The sequence below is a fragment of the Anomalospiza imberbis genome, chromosome Z (assembly GCF_031753505.1).
Source record: "Anomalospiza imberbis isolate Cuckoo-Finch-1a 21T00152 chromosome Z, ASM3175350v1, whole genome shotgun sequence".
In the NCBI taxonomy this organism is placed as follows: Eukaryota; Metazoa; Chordata; class Aves; order Passeriformes; family Viduidae; genus Anomalospiza; species Anomalospiza imberbis.
Window position 1 is genome coordinate 21867819 of NC_089721.1, and position 18037 is coordinate 21885855.

Below are 18037 nucleotides of genomic sequence, written 5' to 3' on the forward strand. Positions count from 1 at the left end.
TCTTGCTCTTTGATTAGATGCTTCTTAACTGTAGTAGCATGCATTTATTGCTGAATATTTTTATTGAGCTGGTAAATATAGGCCTCTAAAGTAGGCAATTGGAGCTAAAACTTCTACACCAACTGTATGGTATCCATTTTTTTTTTTTCTCAGTTTGTCAAAATGCTAAGCAGTGTTCTGAGACATGATTTTTAAAAATCATTTTCATCTGAGTGAAGCCCTGACGCCCACCTGCTATCTTGGGGTTAGAACTAAGGTCATCGTAAGTGCCTTTCAGAAGTATAAGCTAAATTTTGAAGTGTTGTTTGCAAAGTGGCTGCTAATCTAGTTCCAGTACAATGCATAACACTTTGTCTTTACCAGCCTCCACCAGCACTATCAAAGAAAGTGCATGAGCTGTCAGTGAGAAAATGTTTCTTTACATTATTTCAGTAGCAATACCTGTGACTAGTACTGATGCCATTTTGTGTTTCCAGAACTGTCATCTTCACAGAATGACAGAATGGGTAAAAGAGGAAGAGACCACAGTGGGTCCACAGGTGTCCAACTTCCCTGCTCCATCAGGGCTGTCCCAGAGCACATTTCACAGAATTGTGTCTGGACAGTTCTTGAATATCTTCAGTGAGGGAGACTCCACATCCTCTCTGGGCAATCTGTTCCAGTGCTCAGTCGCTGCACAGTTAAGAAGTCCTTCCTCATGTCCAGGTGGAATTTCCTGGGCATTAGTGTCTGCCCATTGCCTCTCGTTGAATTGCTTGGCATCTCTGAGAAGATGGACTATCATCGGTCCATCGTCTTGACACCCTTCCTTCCAATACTTGTATGCACTAATGAGATTGCCTCTCAGTTGTTTCTTCTTGATGTTCAACAGCCCTAGCTCCCTCAGCCTTTCATCATAAGAGAGATGCTCCAGACCCCTCATCATCTCTGTGGCCTCTGCTGAGCCCACCCCAGGAGCTCCATGTTTCTGTTGCCATGAGTAGCCCAGAACTGGACTCAACTCTACAGGTGAGGCCTCACCAGGGCCGAGTACAAGGGCAGGATCACCTTCCATGACCTGCTCTTCCATTGCATGGCAATTCTCTTTGTAACGCCTTCCAGGATACCATTTGCTTTCTTGGCCACCAGGACATGCTGCTGGCTCATGGACATCTTGTTGTCCACCAGGACCCCCAGGTCCTTCTCCACAGAGCTGCTCCCCAGCAGGTCAGCCCCAGGCTGTGCTGGTGCCTGGGGTTGTTCCTCCCCAGGTGCACGACCCTGCATTTGCCCTTGCTGAATTTCAGATGGTTCTTCTCTACCTGTCTTTCCATCCTCTCAGGGTCCTTCTCAAGGGTTGCACAGAACTCAGAGGTGTCAGTCATTCCTCCCAGTATAGTATCCTAATTGAATTTGATGAGGAGAAATCTGCCCCTTTTTACAGGTCAATGATGAACAAGTTAAACATTTGGGGCCCAGTACTGAACCTTGGGGAACACCACTAGGGACAGGCCTCCAACTTTGCCACTGATTTTGACCCTCTGAGATCTGCTATTCAGCCACTTCTCAATCAACCTCACTGTCCACTCACTCAGTCCACACTTCCTGATTTTGTGAATGACGATGTTGTGAACGATGATGTCAAAAGCCTTGCTCAAGTAGAGTAGACAATATCGACTGCTCTCCCCTCATGAGCTGCATATCAGTGCAATGAACTGCCTAGTCCACATGTGGCTGTCTTTCTTGGCCTGTTGGGGTTCATCCCCATGGTACAGCACTTGCCGTAAGTGCTTCCTTGACTGATGCTTACTATGTAGACCTGTCTAACTTTTCCCTTGTCAGCCGCTCTAGTAGGCTGTGCACAGCACTCTTTGCTCCATGCAGAGTGTGTGTTCATGCTAGTATATTTAAAAATGGATTTTGCCCTTTATCATTGTTTTGCATCTCACTACAGTGGGAGGTTGCCTGACAGTGCGAAGCATGTCATTGGGAGAGACAGGATTTGAAGCCATCTTAGGAATATCAGTGATCCAGTGAGCAAACTGCATTACCTGTCAGGAATGATATTTGGGTGTCTCAGAATGTTTGGCGTAAGTGTGCTGTGAACAATCAGGGAAACAAACCTGGGACTCCCAGTTACAGGTCAATATAGGTTCAACCACTGTATCCAAAATTCAATAGTGTTTACTTGGCTGTAAGTTATCAGAAGGGAGAAACTTGCTGGCATGGTAATAATATGCTCAAAGTGAATTAAAGAGTCTTTATAGTTCCTGTAGTGCTCAATGGGTGATTCAAATTGATTTGTTATTTGTGAATATAAAATTAATTTGTTTACCTTTCTAGGAGTCTAATTTAGTTCCTTGATACAAATAAAATGATCCAGTTCTCATATTTGATGTGGAACAGTGATTTTTTATTTTCCTTTGAAACTTAACATGCAGCTGTAGCACTCCGGTTGGGATTGCAGATTGTTTGAAGATCAGGTGCTGGTGATGAAATGCATGTCTATTCAGCCCCTTCTTATGTCAATTCTGATACTTCCACTGGTGCTGGTGGAAGCATGAGTTCAGCTTTGAGGTGTCTGCAGTCAGCATGTGGTAGTGCTAGTGGTTTACTTCAGGGTATTAATTTGAGGGTTAAGTGCAAAAGCTCTTAAAACTGACTGTTAACTGACAAATTCTTAGTGCCAAATGTGTTGTTTGTGGGTTTTTAGCTGGAAATGAAAGGCATGACAAGCTTTTTCACATGGAGAAAGCATGTCAAAATTAATAACCCAGAGATGTGGAAAAAGATGGAGTGGAAGTGGTTGATTGGGTGAGAAGTGGTGAGGAGGTGTGATTGTTTCTTTATGAAGGTCTACAGTGAAGCAAAATGGAAGTTTAGAGCCAATAAGGAGACAAATTAAAGCTATTAAGAAGCAAAGAGAAGTTGGTAAAGACTGTGGTGCCAAATGAGGAAACCTCATTTTAGTACAGACATATCTTTGAGACAAATTCCAAATGTGGAGTAATAAACAAGGAGGATATGTATTCCTTTGGTTCTCTGCTGTTACCAAATTGCCAAGACATCTAGTCTTAATAATAACAAAATTATGACAACTATTATTTTTACCGTTGTCTCTCAAAGTCAAAGATGATTAGAAAAACAGCAGTTAGACTAATTTTTAAACAGTATCACTGTTTACCATATAATTGCCATCTTTCTCAATGGAAACACATGATGACTTGATTCTATGATTTTTGTATTTCTTCTATTATTTTCCAGGTTCCAGAATTCTCATCAGTCTATTGTCAAAAGTCCCAGCTTTGCCACTTTACTCCATGGCTGTGAAATACAGCCATCAGAACAGAAATTCTTGTCTAGGCAATGATGAGACTTGATGGAGCATGCAAAATCACACTGAATGTCAAATCAGAAAATACTGTGTTTACATTGTTTATTGAACTCTGATGTATTTTATGGAATCTAAGATGATATGGGATTGCCACTCTTATTATTTCAATGATTTACATAGCTTCATGTCCTAGTGCCATCCCTCTATTCTTACTTCCTTCATACTGCACTACCTGTGCATGATGACACTTTTCAGTGCTGCTGAAGGATTTTATTACAGCCACTAAATTGATCTAACCAAACTTTAGAACAGAGGGTGTTGATTTACAGACAGTCTTATGCTTTCATGTCAGGACAAAACAAGGAGTTTCCGTCTGTCAATTTTCTGAATCTGCTGCTCTGGGTGGCATTTCTACCAGTGTTGTCATATGACCCTTAAATCCCACTGACCACTATGATTAACATCAAAGACCTTGCAAGGTGCTGTTTCTACCTATCTGTGCCTCAGCAAGAGCACCTAAGTGGCCCCATGCAATTTGGCTTAATTCTCTCCTTGTTTAGTCAGCATCAGTTGGTCTAAGTAGTTACTTGTGAGTGGCATAAGCAGCCCTTACTACAAGCTGAAAATTGTTTTACAGAGGAAACTACTGAACTTTAGATTCTCAAAAATCCATAAATTAATTTGAGGGTGTTTGTGAAATGTGAAAAGGAAAACATGCAGGTCATGAATAGGCTTGGATTCCGGAGATTGCAGAGATTGAAAATGATGTCCCATCTGGAGCCTTCCTCCTCATTTTCCCCATCCTTCTCCATGCCCCTGGAAAGGAGACTGCTGCTGTGCCTGCTTGTAAAGCAGTACACAATCTCCTGTCTCAGTAGCAATGTCTCTGGATCCCAAAGCAACTTTGTGCTCTTGCTCCCTCTGTTTCTGTTATTTGGAGAGATGTGCTTGTGCTGCTGGTCTAAGGGGTTTCTTCATTTTTTTTCTCTTCTGGTTCCCCCCCGCTTTAAATTGTAGCTCTTGTAATGGTTCTGAGGACTATAGATATTGTTCCTGAGGACCATGTATAGGAAATATCCATTCATTTAAACTCAAGAAAACTGGTGGTGAAGGAAGACAGGAAACTATAACTTAATTGTCACATGACTTTGTAATAAAGTACTGTGTGAAAAACAATAGAAATTCAAGCTAAGCAGTTAAACTTCTTAATATTCTCCCTCAATATATTTACATAAGTTCTTTAAGAGTAGTGTGATTGTCAGAACTCCATTGCAGGGACATTTGAGATAAAGATTGCAAAGGAAAAATTGTTTCTGTACAGGTATCAAGGAACTAGGGGAACTAACTAGAAAGCCTGGTTACGGATTGCTTTTGGACCTTTCTAAACCTATTTTACTAACAAGCATGAATAATGGTATTTCTTCCTTTCTGCTTTCTTCTCTTTTCTGCTTGTGTTGCAAGTGTGGCTAAGCTGGATTTCCTTGCTGTAGAATGGAGAGAAATAAATGTTTTTAGACCATTCTTATTTCTTATTCTAGATGCAGCATAGCTTAACTTACTTCATGTAAGGGCTGTTGTAGGAATGTTAATATCTAGACTTCTTTCAGAAATATCTCATTACATTGTTATTTCAGGATTCTTTGTTCATAGACTAGAACCTGACATTAAGTTGGGGTTTTTTTTGTTTACTTCTGGTAAATACTTTTAGTAACTAGGTGTGGAAAATAGCTGTACATCTTAAAATTAATTGTCTAGTTCTAAAGAGAGAACTCCTCTCTTGGTTTCCTGACAAGAATTTTCGAACAGAGCAAAATTCAAGAAGAAACTACAATTTTTTAGTGTCATAGTGTCATAGATTTCTTATTATTTTCACTTTAGATAAATATCTATTCTAAAATTCAACCTAACATAGTTTAGTTGCTCTTAAGTCATTAAAAGCTAATGGTTAGTTCTATCCAATTTTGTAATTAAAACAAATTTAAGGTAAGGATTTATTCAGAGATACTTTTGTCCACTTACTTGCACAATTTAGAGGAATAATCACTTAGCTACCTAGAAAAATTCTGAAGATACCTATATTCCTGGAATAGGTTACTAAACTGAAGTGAGAGCTTTAGGAAGATAAAGCTGAGTACTTGATAGTATGCTTTTTGTTACCTCATTTGATTCCCAAAACTCTTGCTTGATTCGTGCTGTGAAAATGAGTTTTTCAAGGTTGTGTGGAAGGACAAAAAAATGAAAACCTTAGAGAGATGGACCGTCATTCAGCTGTGGGAGTAACTTTCACAGTCAGTGATAAATTATTGCTGTGAATGTTTCCTGCAACACTTCAGCTGGTTGCCTACCTGCTGAACTTGAGCAGCATACTGTAACAGCATATGGGGGCAATTGGAGAACAGGCATTTAAAATAAATCCAGAGGATTGCAGAAGTGAAAGCAAATCCAGTGTTTATTTTCGTTCTTAAAAAAAAAATCAGTTTAACACTGCCCTACCTATACATAACCTACAAGTAGCTTTATTAATCTTTAGTGTAAACAGCTCCATGTTCACTGTCATTATACCAAAAATTTAAGAGTTTTATTGGGATTTTTCATTGTTCTACTATATAAGCCTTAATTTTAAGTACTGGACACTGATTTGTCCTCAGCTTTGCAACTCTGCCACCTTCCATGCTGTTGATGTTACTAAATTTGTGAGACTGTAATGTCTGTGCTGTCCTACAGCTCAATGTAAATCTGTGCTGTGGAAAAATCTCTTTACTCTTCTAAAGTTTACTAAGATTTTTTATGAGACCCTTAAGAATGCTGAGCCCAAATGGAAGATGAATGAGGTTAGGTAAACTTTCTCATTTATGTTTGGTCAATAGCAAGAGCTTTATTTCCCAGGATATGGTAATCCTAACTCTTGGGATTTCATGTGATGGCAATACATTTTAAATGCTGTCAGTGGTTGTGTTACAGTGCCTGTTTGTATGAAACTCTCCTACCTATTTTCTTTCCCTTCCTTCTCTGAAAGGTACCATGTGTGGGCTTCCTGAGCATTTTGTTGAGATTGGCACCTACAGTGTCATCCATTTGTTCCCCAAACAGACTATTTTATAGGATTGCATGCCTGTGAATCGTAGAATTGTTAAGGTTGGAAAAGACCTGTAAGATCACCAAGTCCAACAATCAGCCTAGAACCAGCACCATGGTCACCACTAAAACATGTCCTCAAGTGCCATATCCACTTCCACGAATGATGACACTCCACCACTTCCCTGGGCACCCTACTTGATAATCCTTACCATAAATATTTTTTTTGTTAGTACATACTCTAAACCTCCCCTGGTGCAAATTTGGGCTATTTCCTCTCATCCCATCACTTTTTACCTAGGAGAAGAGACTGACCCCCACCTGGCTACTACCTCCTTTGAGACAGTGGTAGACAGAGACAAGGTCTCCCCTCAGCCTCTTTTTTTCTTCAGGTGATATCCCCCCAGTTGCCTCAGCTGTTTCTCATATGACTTGTGCTCCAGTCCCTTCACCAGTTCTGTTACCCTTCTGAAGATGCCATCCACCTTAGTGGATGTGCCAAAATGTTACCAAAAGGAATTGATTTCAGAAATGTTTGAAGTTATGTGCTTTCCTGACTCGTCTGCTGTGTAATATAAAACTTCTATTAATTGATACAATAATTACAAGTGAACAGTTTTTCTGCTAATGGAAGTCCACAATTGCTGACTTAAGTAGAATTCTGTCTGCTCATAGGCATCAAATTTAACCTGCATTTAGCTGTATACATACATGTTTTGTATATACTTCTTAGTCCACAGTAAAATGTTGCAAGGTTGTTGTTTGGGTTTTTTATTAGCTTTTTTTTTTCCTTTTCAAAAATGTGGGGTGTTAAGGTATGCAAGTAGGGTGCAACTTTTCCCTCTGTTGTCCACATAGCTCATAGATTTTCACTAGTCTTTACAGAGGCAGTAACATTTCAAAGATAATAGATTTCTGGTAATCACTGAATTATTTTCTACTGACTTCCTATACCTTATGTCTCTTTAAGTACTGTACAATATCCTACTTCAAACTGAAACAGATTGGTTAAAACTTCAAGTCCTTGAAAATGTAATGTGTAGGAGTGAGAGTGGGCAGGACGGTTGGGACAGATGGGAGATCTCTGAAGCCAGGTCTTGGAACTTGCAGTTTATTGTAAAGGGCATGGGTGCAGAGGCCCTGTTTGGAGCTGCCAGCCGCAGCTCTAAGCAGGCCCAAAAGACAGAGCTGAAAAAGTAAGAGGACAAGAGAGCAAGAGAGGGTAAGAGAGAGAAGTTCCTGTTATAATCCAATAAATCTTCTTCAGTGTTGAATATTCTAATTTTTACTAACCAATCTGGTATAATATACAAATCCTATAGCATTTACATACAGCCTATGAGAATCATTACATTACCATACTGTGTTACATCTTCAACCTTAAAAACAACTCTTTGGACCCCTTTTGCCAAGCTAGTAGGGTCTGCTCTGACCCTTGGACCCGTCTGCAAGTAGAGGGTACTGTTTAATCAAAAGGGGATTACCTTCAGCTGGCCATACTGCTGTTTTCTAGTTGTTTAGTAACTAAGGCTTGGTATCTCAAAGCTTGCTTTTATTTCAATCTCGCTTATAGTTTCCATATTCTCAAAATCTTTTGCCAAGCAATCATATTTATAAGGCTTTCCTGTTTCATCTTCCTTAACAGTAATGGACAGTATATAATTATGTTTCTAGATAAGGTAGACATATTTTTTACTTAAGCTAACAGGTTTAGTGAAAGTCTCTAGATAATTTTTCTCCCCTCAAATCCTGAAAAATGACAGTTATTACTTGTGGTGCTATGCTAAATCCTAAGTGCTTAAAAATCTAATACTAAAAGCTCTTTCTTAAATGGAAACAAAACAGCTTAGAAAATGCTTGAAGGCACTGCCTGTGCAGTATTACATAGCTACAGAGCATATTCTGTAAATCTTATATTTTGGACTTTATAGGTAAAGAGGCAGTTACGTGTATTAACTGATAACTGTATACAGAAAACAAGCTTTTTTGTAGCAACTTTCTAAACATTTGCTGACTTCAAATAAAACAAAACATAACAGCAAAAACAGGTCTAAGAATGTAGGTGTAGAACTAGATAAACCACTGGTGGGATTGGAGAGATTTTGATTTTTTAGATGATTGTAACTTCCACTTTTTTACTATCTCAAAGTTTGTTTTGAGATATGAAAGTTGTTATTGTTTATGTACATTGTACATCAAAGTTGTGTGTAAGACAAAAAGCAAAATCTGAAATCATAGTCATTACACAAGTCCACTGAGTGTGTTTGTTCAACTTCATAATTTTAACTTCAAGACGGTATTGTCAGTTATTTCCTATCCAGAAAAAGATTACACTTCATAACAGTTTCCATACATTGGAAGCCAGTGTTATGCAATACTTTCCCCAAATATATACAATTTTTATCAGACCTCAGAGCATTTTTATGAACATGGAAAATTCTATGGTTTCCTGTTGCTCTGAATGGTTTGCAGAGCTGGTTGACTCAGACTCCTTAAACAACACTGACTGTTCTTGGAGGCTCTAGTTTATGAATTAGTTTTTAGAGCTGCACTTTTAATCACTCATTTCTTTTCAGGAATCTCTCCTCAAGCTGTTTAGAGTAACAAAAGCTTGCTACAGCTTCAGAAAAAAAGGGGAGAATATTTTTAAGACTAACAGGACGCTGGGAAAAAGCTGTGGGATTAGTATGCTGACATTTGGAAAATGCAAAAAGGCTTTATCCTGTCCTAAATCTGAGGATAATCAGCAAATGCCTGAAATACCGTGTGCAGTGTTCATGTTGTCTGACATGGGGAGAAATTTCCTTGGATGACAGCTATTATAGAGGCTCAGAGTTCAGTGTATGCAAAATAACCACCTGCAAAACATGCCTACTGCCTACTGTGAGGGTTTGCAGTCCTCAGGACTGCCAGAGACTGTGTGCTGAGCATGCTGTCTGTCATGTGGCAGGGTCTGCTGTGCCCGGGGCTGTAATGGCATGAAGACAGCACACTTTTTGTCCAGTCTCCACCACTCCAACCAGCTTGGAGTGTGGTTGCGCTCCCATTTTGAGCACAGGGATATTGCCCTGTTTTTGTCTGCATGTGGCATCATCTTCCTCTGAAACTCTTTGTATGAAACCTGATGGATGAAACCTTGCGCTGTTTGCAACAAGAAAAAATCTCCAAGGCACATTTTGTTGGTCTTGTTTTGAAAACAGTCATGTACATGGACTCCATGTGTGTCAAAGAGGAGGTCTGGATAATGCACTGGAGTTTGTAACATCCATGTTGGAGAAATAGACATTGACATGAATCTCATGGAATTTTCACTATCAAAATTGGGCTGAGTAAGAACACTCCATTACATATGCTTATTCATTCCCTTTTTGTCTTACTGTTTGGGGAAAATACTGAAAAATTTAAAACTTCCAGGTGCTGGAAAAATTTAAACTTCTTGCTGAAAAATTTAAAACTTCCAGGTGGAAGGCACTGCCTGTGGTGGTTCCTTTTCTTTTAAAACTCAGTTCCCCCATGGGTCACAGTCACTCAGTGTTAGCCTATTTTGGTGTCTGCTGTCTGCTTCTGCCTGGGCAGCTCTTTGCTCCAGCTCTTGCTTAAGAGTCATTGCCCATGTCTCTTATGTCTTTATCTGTAATCCTGGCCTGGTCTTCTGGTCTATACAGGGAAGTTCATTACCTCATTCTGCATAGTGCAGTAACTTCTCTGCCAAAATGCTGTCAATTTAGCCCAGTATGGAGGAGGAAGGGAGGATTGTATCTAATTTTTAATATGTTTTTTAGCATCATTAACACTCCATAAGGGGAGGCAAGTAGGACATCAAGTAATGTTGTAGAGGTTCATACTTTCTTTTCAGTGGCCTTATTGTTTTCAGAGTAACTAAGACAATGGAATCCCAGTCTTGGGAAATTATAGGTTTTATAGCATTCAAGGTAATTTTGGAATCATGGTAAGCAATAGTGTGAGGGAAGAAATAAGCAAAAAGAGGTCTTCACCACTAGTGCTTTAGAAGTACCAGACATTAAAGAATAGATAGCTTTTTTAAAAATGAAGCATAGATTAATTATGAATTAGCAAGGAAAGAACTTTATAACCTTTTATACTAACTTAAGCTTCTTTAATGCAGTCTTTGATTAGTGTATATTGACAGTGAGCTATCTGCATATTTTTTGTAAAGACCGTGTTAAAATGTCAAAATTGAAAGGGTGGTTGGAAACTATTCATTCAACTGTTAGTAAACAGATTTATCTCCCAAGTTTAGTTTAGGATTGATCACGTATCAATGAATGAATTTCTGTATTGATTATGGAAAAACCTGTTATGACTCTGCCTGCTAAAGTGATACTTCTTATGCTTCTTTACTCATCACATTGCTTCTTGGGTCCAGAAGGACTTGGCACTTACTTCTTGTTAGGCTTTGTCTGACCACCATAATGTTGCAGCCTAAGGCAATTAAGAACAGCGGAATACAAGCCTTAATGTTTTTACCATGCCTGAGCAGACATTTCTAATAGTCAAACTGTGTTACTATGGCATTCTTGTTAGTTTGTTTTCTTTTTTTTTCAGCATCAGTATATTTCTGGAAAAATGAATTACTTTGCTTTGTAATTAGTAATGCGTTCTTGTCTTAGTTCCTATTAATGTCTTTAATGAGTACTGAATACCTTCTGATAATGAAAGAAAAAGAAGAGAAAGCTGAAAAGGGAAGAGTAAGAAACTGCTAGGGTGGTTTGTTTTTTTTACAGGATTGATTTTTCTTCTTTAAAGCTGTTCTTCCTTTCTCAACTTCATATGGAGAGGATGGTGCTATGCAGGGCCAACAGTTGGACTCAATGATCCTTGAGGATCCCTTGCGACTCTGTGATCCTGTGAAAATAGGAGACTCATTTTTTATATATTGGAATAGATATTATAATATTTTATATTATATGATATGATATGTTTTAAAAAAAACATATTAATTGTTTGACCACCTAGGAAGGCAAAGAGGAAGCTATTTTCCTTTTTAACTAATATTCCTAAAATTAGTATTATTTCAGCTGAATTGATTGAAACTTCCAGACTGGGAGGGCATCGTGTCCTTATGTGGATAATGGAAGAGCAAAACTTTTATGTGAAGATGTATTGGCCAAAGTTACAAATATTTTTATATGTTTTGTACATTATGTATTGCACGTTCACAGGTGTTTTAGGAAATTTAAAATTTAAGTAGCTATATAATATGTTGCTACAGAAAAGTACAGATGATGTAATTGTATAGCAGTTTTGTAGGACTTCAGTGGTGCATCAGTGACTGATTCTATAACACATTTAATCCTGTAGATACATAGTGCATAACTTCCATTAGCTGCAGAAATAATCTTTATAAATGTTCATTGTAAAGTGTCAAAACAGTGGTCTAATTCTAGAGTCATCTGAAGTTTAGTGTCTTTGTCAGAAAAAAATCCTAATTACCTCAGTAATCTGGCAAAATGATGATTTATCCAACTTGTTTAACAAAAGGAGCTATGCCTTTTCCACAGAGTGAAGACAGCTTGTCATTCAGTAAAGCTGTACTTTAAGCATGGAAAGAAGACTAACTCTAGTTTTATCAGAAGTGATTAAAGAAGTGTAGGTAAGCTTCATTTTTAGTGTTCTATACTTAAATGTGCTGTCTATGCCAGACCCACACTCTGCCCTGCAAAGTGGTCTGCTTTGTCTTGAGCAGCACTGCTAAGAAATCGGCAGGAACATGCAGGCCACCTGATCAAACAAATTGAGGATGTCTTGGTGGGGCTGTGGAAGATTTTTGTGATGACAGTGCTGGAGAGCAGCATCTCAAGGCTGGACAGTTGACTTTCACTGACACTCACTTCAGCCATATAGTACTCACCTACCTTTTACATATTAAAGTCCTAACCTGTGGTGTGTTAAAAGTCCCAGTTATGTGATATACTGTACTGGGAGTGAGCATCATTGTTAGTCAAATGGATATTCATTAACCACACGTCTATGTCTTGGATTCAGTTCTTCTTTGATCTTTCATTAACATGGTCAGAGCTTTTATAGTTTCCTTTCAACGTTAATATTCATCAAAACAATTGGCAGGCTTCTGAGATAGTTTTTCATTTTTCGATGGGCTCTTTAATTTTCCAGGGTTAAAGAGCAGCTGCATTATATTAATATGTGTCCCTTGATATTGGCATATGCTTAACTGGGAGGTAAATTATAAAATAGATCTAATATTGCAGACAACTAAAGTTTAAGTATGATTGAAGAAGTAATTGTAGGTATTCAAAAGAGCAAAAAGAAGTAGTTTGTTCTATTAAACAAAAGGCCTATAAATGCCAGTCGTCTTTGCATAACATTTGTGTGCAAGAGATTTGGATCAGGAAAATAGCTATGCAAGCTCTCATAGCATGGTGATTTACAAGGAAAATATTAATTGGTGCTGAGGGTACATTTCTGTGGAGAAGTACTGTGTGCATTGATCCCATTGGCCTCCCTTCATTCTTTATCTTTCACTGAAACTCTTGTTTTGCTGTCTCTGATCTGTTTGGCATACTTCTGTCATTTCATCCAGCATCCAGCATAGAAGAACACCACGTCTGTCATCTGGTGAACTTCAAGGAATCTTCACTCCCAGCTGTGTAATACAATTCTGCTACTGAAAGCTGCTCTTCCTGCTGAGCATTAGAGATATTTCATTGAGTTCACATGTACCCCTTTGTAGTGAGGTCAAATTAAACCCCTTTAACTGCAAGTACCCAAAATTCTATGGGAATTTATTTTGGGGAAAAAAAAGTGTTAAAAACATACCTCTGAAAATAAAATGAGGGCAGGTCAATGGGTATGTTTTTTCACACCCTGAAAATGAGACTCAAAACACCTAAAAAGTTAAATTCAACCTAAAGTCTTGGGACTTAATATCTTTGGAACTTGATGGCAGCATTCCTTTAAAAATAATAGCAATCAATTTGTCATTAAAATGTCACTAAATTTAAACTGAAAGCTACAGTATCATAGAATAGTTTGAATTGGAAGGGACATTAAAGATAATCTAATTCCAACCTGCCTACATGGGCAGGGACACCTTCCACTAGACCAGGATGCTCAGTGCCCAGTCCAGCCTGGCCCCGAACATTTCCAGGGATGAAACAGCCACATCTTCTCTGGGCAACTGTTGCAGTGTCTCACCATCCTCAGAGCAGAGAACTTCCTCCTGATGTCTTATCTAAACCTGCCCTCTTTCTGTCTGAAGCCATCACCCCATGTCCTATCACTGTATACTCTGGTAAAAAAAAAAAAACCCTCTACCTCTGCTCTTGTAACCCCATGTTAGGTACTGAGAGGCTGCTATATGGTCTCCCCAGAGCCTCCTCTTCTCCAGGCTGACCAATTCCAACTTTCTCAGCCTTTCCTGATAGGAGATGTGTTCCAACCCTCTGATGATCTTTGTGGCCTCCTCTGGACTCCCTCCAGCAGGTCCATGTCCTTCCTGTGCTGGGACCCCAGAGCTGATGCAGCACTGCAGGTGGGGTCTCAGCAGAACAGAGCAGAGGGGCAGAATTCCCTCCCTGGCCCTGCTGCCCACACTGCTCTGGATGCAGCCCAGGACACGTGTGGCTCTCTGGGCTATGAGTGCCCATGGCTGGGTCAGGTCCAGCCTCTCATCCCCCAGCACCCCCAAGTCCTTCTGGGCAGAGCTGCTGTGATCTGTCCATCCCCAGCCTGTGCTGGTACCAGGGTTGCTCTGACCCAGGTGTAGCACCTTGCACATGACCTTGTTAAACCTCATGAGATTCCCATGGGTCCTCTCCTAGAGCTTGTACAGGTCCCTCTGGATGTCATGCCGTCCTTCAGGTGCATCAGCTGTGCCACTCAGCTTGGGGTCAGGTGTAAACTTGCGGAGGGTGCAATCGGTTCCATTCTCTGTCACTGATGAACACTGGGACTCTGAGCTATTAGTCACTGCCCTCTAGATGCAACGGTCCAACTCATTCCTTATCCACCAAACTGTCCATCCATTGAATCCATCTCTTCCAGTCTAGAGAGAAGTGTGTTGTAGGGCATGTGTCAAAGGCTTTACATAAGTGCAGATAACTGACATCCACAGTCCTCCCCTTGTCTACTGGTACAGTCACTCTATTGTAGAAGGCCATCTTATCACCATCTTAGTGATATTAAAATGTGTTTAGATTTATGTGCTATGCTGTATGTCCCGGTAGTGGTCATGGGGAAAAATGTTGTAAATTCTAAATTACAATAAGGGGTTTTTTGCCTCATGTAATTTTATTTGCTAAGCAATTTACAATTTAAAATGTATTTTATACATTATTTAATGTTGGCATAAATACCTTCAGGTGTAAAGCTCTAAAGAATGAGGGATTCACAACATATGTTCCTGGCCTTAATTAATGTTAGTTTTAGAGTAATTGCATTGAATCAACCAGTTCAGATCCAGACTGAGGCATAAAATTGATGAGAATAATCAGAGTATTAGGAGATTTTGGAGAAGAAGTGGACTTGAAGTGATGCACATTCTGCACTGTGAGTGTAATGAGAGAAGTTACACATGCATTAATACCATTTAGTTTTAAGGGATAGGTGGGCAGTGAAGAGCTGGGAAGATGATGGGATGGTGCTGAATCTATAGTAGAAATGTCTGTTTTTATCTGACTCCACAACTGGATGCTGATTTTGCCTTAGAAGACTTGAGTTTTGCTTGCATATATGTATTAACAAACTCACCTACTCTATGCAGTAACACATACAGAAGTCGTCAGGCAATGGTTATTGTGCAGAGTAGCTTGTGTACATCCAAATGAGCACACTGGCAGATAGCTTATGTGCAATGATAGTATGTACATATTAGATTCATGACTTTTTCTCTCTCTCCTTCAGGGAACAACCCATCTTCAGCACCCGAGCTCATGTCTTCCAGATTGACCCAAACACTAAGAAGAACTGGGTTCCCACCAGCAAGCATGCTGTTACTGTGTCCTACTTCTATGACAGCACAAGAAATGTCTACAGGATAATCAGTTTGGATGGCTCAAAGGTAAACTATATTTCAGAAAACCTAGTTGTCTGAAACATTTTGCTACTATTTTCTAGTTTGATGTTCTTCATGTTTATTCTCAGATGTTTGTATCATTATCTGACCAACAGATTACTGATGTTTTAAAATGGTAACATTGCCTCATCATATGTTTTAAGTGTTTATTTGTAAATTCTGTTTTCCGTGTAGTTGTGCTGACTTCAATAATTATTGCTGAATTGAAGTACTGACCTGTACATTGGTTAATGCTATGAGAAAGCTAAAAAGACAAAAATTCATACAAAAAGTACTCATAGGGTTACAATAACTTGTTTTCATTTCTGTACTCAGTCATTTATCAATATAATTAGCTTCAGCTTTATGAAGGACATCTGTTCAGTGGCCATAATCACTTCGTAAATCCTTTGTTATGTAATATTCCAATTTTTGCTGTAGAGAATGCGAGGATTGCCTCCTAATAAAGCCTACCTAATAAATGGTAAGCTTTTATCTAGACTCAGTTGGTTTGGTTTTAGTAGGGCTTTTTTTGTGGGTTTTTTTTTGTTTGGTTTGGTTTGGTTTTTTCCTCTGTTTTAACTAGAAAGGATATTGTGCTGAGCTGCTCCTCTTGTAAAATATGTCTAAGAAATTAATTTGATGTGCAGAAAATCCTTGACTGTTTCTACCCACATAACTATAATAACTTACAAACAGTGTAGCAGAAAACTCCAAACTAAGGGCATTAATGATATACAGACTGTAATCAAAAGTTGTGATCCTTTCCAGAGACTTTCATTTGAAGCTTTTGGAAATGCATCAGTTCACAATGATTGGAAATTAAATACTCTGTTAAAAGCATGGTGGTATTCACAGAGATCTTATGACTACTTACTGAAAGCTGAAAATTATTACCCTGCATTTTTTAAAATATCCAGATTATTGCGATTTTAAATGTAAAATAATATTTTCTATCACAAAGAAGTACATAGAAATTGATCTCATAGTCAAAAATCTGTGCTTGAAGTGGCTGAGACTGGTATCAGAGTCTACCAGATTTTTTCAGCTTTAAGTCTTACTTTGTTTTTTCCTTCTCAGCCTTCCTTCAAATGACCCAATTAGTTCTGTCAAACAATTAAAATACCTTTCGAGTCAGTATTAATGAATAAAGACATTGGGATTGGAACTAGATGATGTATGAAATCAGGAATACCTGTTATAAAATGTAGTGCTTTAACTGATCTGGAGAATATATAAAATCCTTATTTTGACATCCACTGGGGTTCCTCTGTCTTCATCCTGGTGCTGCAACTCCTGCTGAGTGCCTGCTGAATTAAATTGTCAAGTCGTTGTTCACCTATTTAGTTGTTCTTTTGTCTGCTGCAGCATTCCCTCTACATAGCACTAATAGCAAGGTACATTGATAATTCAGTTCAACACTTTTATTTACTCTGTGAGTGCTGCAATCCTAATAATGTTTTCATCCAAGTCTTAGATGAAGATCTAGAAACTCAGTCATGGCAAAGAGTTCCATTCTTTCAAGCATTCACTACACTGCTTTGAATCATACACAGGTGAATAACAGAGGGACACATGGAAGAATTTTAAGTGGGTTTCCAGCATAATTCCCAGTGAGTTTGTTTATTTTTACTTAAAACTCCATCCTTTTTTTTTAGCATGTCTGTTTATATACAATATGGTATGGTATGTGCAAAGAGTTAAATGTAAATATAAAGCATTTTTAAGTTTGAGTGCACCCAGATAGAGTCTTTGCTGTATGGCATATAGCTGTATGTCAGTAACACTGCTGACAATGCACATGTTGCCAGTGGCCAAAACCACTTTTCAAACCCTACTGGTTTTGAAGCTGTCATGCCCCTCCCTCAGAGGAAATAGATCCAACCAGGTTTTATTGTACACCTGGGTGCTGGTGGGGTTTACAGCATCATTTGGGTTTGTATGGTGGAGAGAATTATGTGCTCAGTTCTGAGGTGCTCAGCAGTAAGTCAGTAAGTAAAGGCAGCTCACATGTATATTACTGCAGTAAGAATGTTGAAGAGAGGTATACTATAGATTTGAGAGGTAATCCTATTTCTGTCCCACACCCTTCTCTCTCTTCAGGTTGGTGCATTTCAGAAGTATTCCTGGATATAATTTAACTTCTCTACTGATTATCTAAGAGTCATTAAAAATTTCTTCTTGAAAACAAAAGGACACTTCAAGAAATGATCTTCACTCCCCTATTGTGCATTGCAGTTTCCAACCTGAATTTGCTTATGGGGATAATCTTGCTTTGGTTAATTTTGAAAGAGAGGTTTTTTTTTTTTTCTTATTTGAGCTAGGTTTAGCCAAAACAGGTCCTACAGACAAAACTTCCTTACTTTTAATGCATTTTGTGCGATGTTTTCTAAAGCTACAGTCTCCTCTTGCACCAGATATGATGTATGTCCCTCTATATTGACTACAAAAAGTTTTCCAGGACCATAAGGTGTTCAGTATACAGGCTATTTTATAATCATGCACAATATTTGAAGCCCGGTTGCCCATTGGAGAGAAAACTTGATGCAAGTACTCTGATAGAACTTGAATCTGGTTTCTCTGACCTCTCAAGTAAATATCTTTTATGTGACTTT

General features: G+C 38.7%; 1 protein-coding gene across 1 annotated transcript in view; it reads left to right on the forward strand.

Moving 5' to 3' along the window:
- HOMER1 (homer scaffold protein 1) overlaps positions 1 to 18037 on the forward strand; it is an 89084-nt gene that overhangs the window by 9822 nt on the left and 61225 nt on the right. Inside the window, exon 2 of the mRNA XM_068176353.1 lies at positions 15272 to 15428. Coding sequence (XP_068032454.1) covers positions 15272 to 15428 — 157 coding nt within the window. The remainder of the gene's footprint in view (positions 1 to 15271; positions 15429 to 18037) is intronic.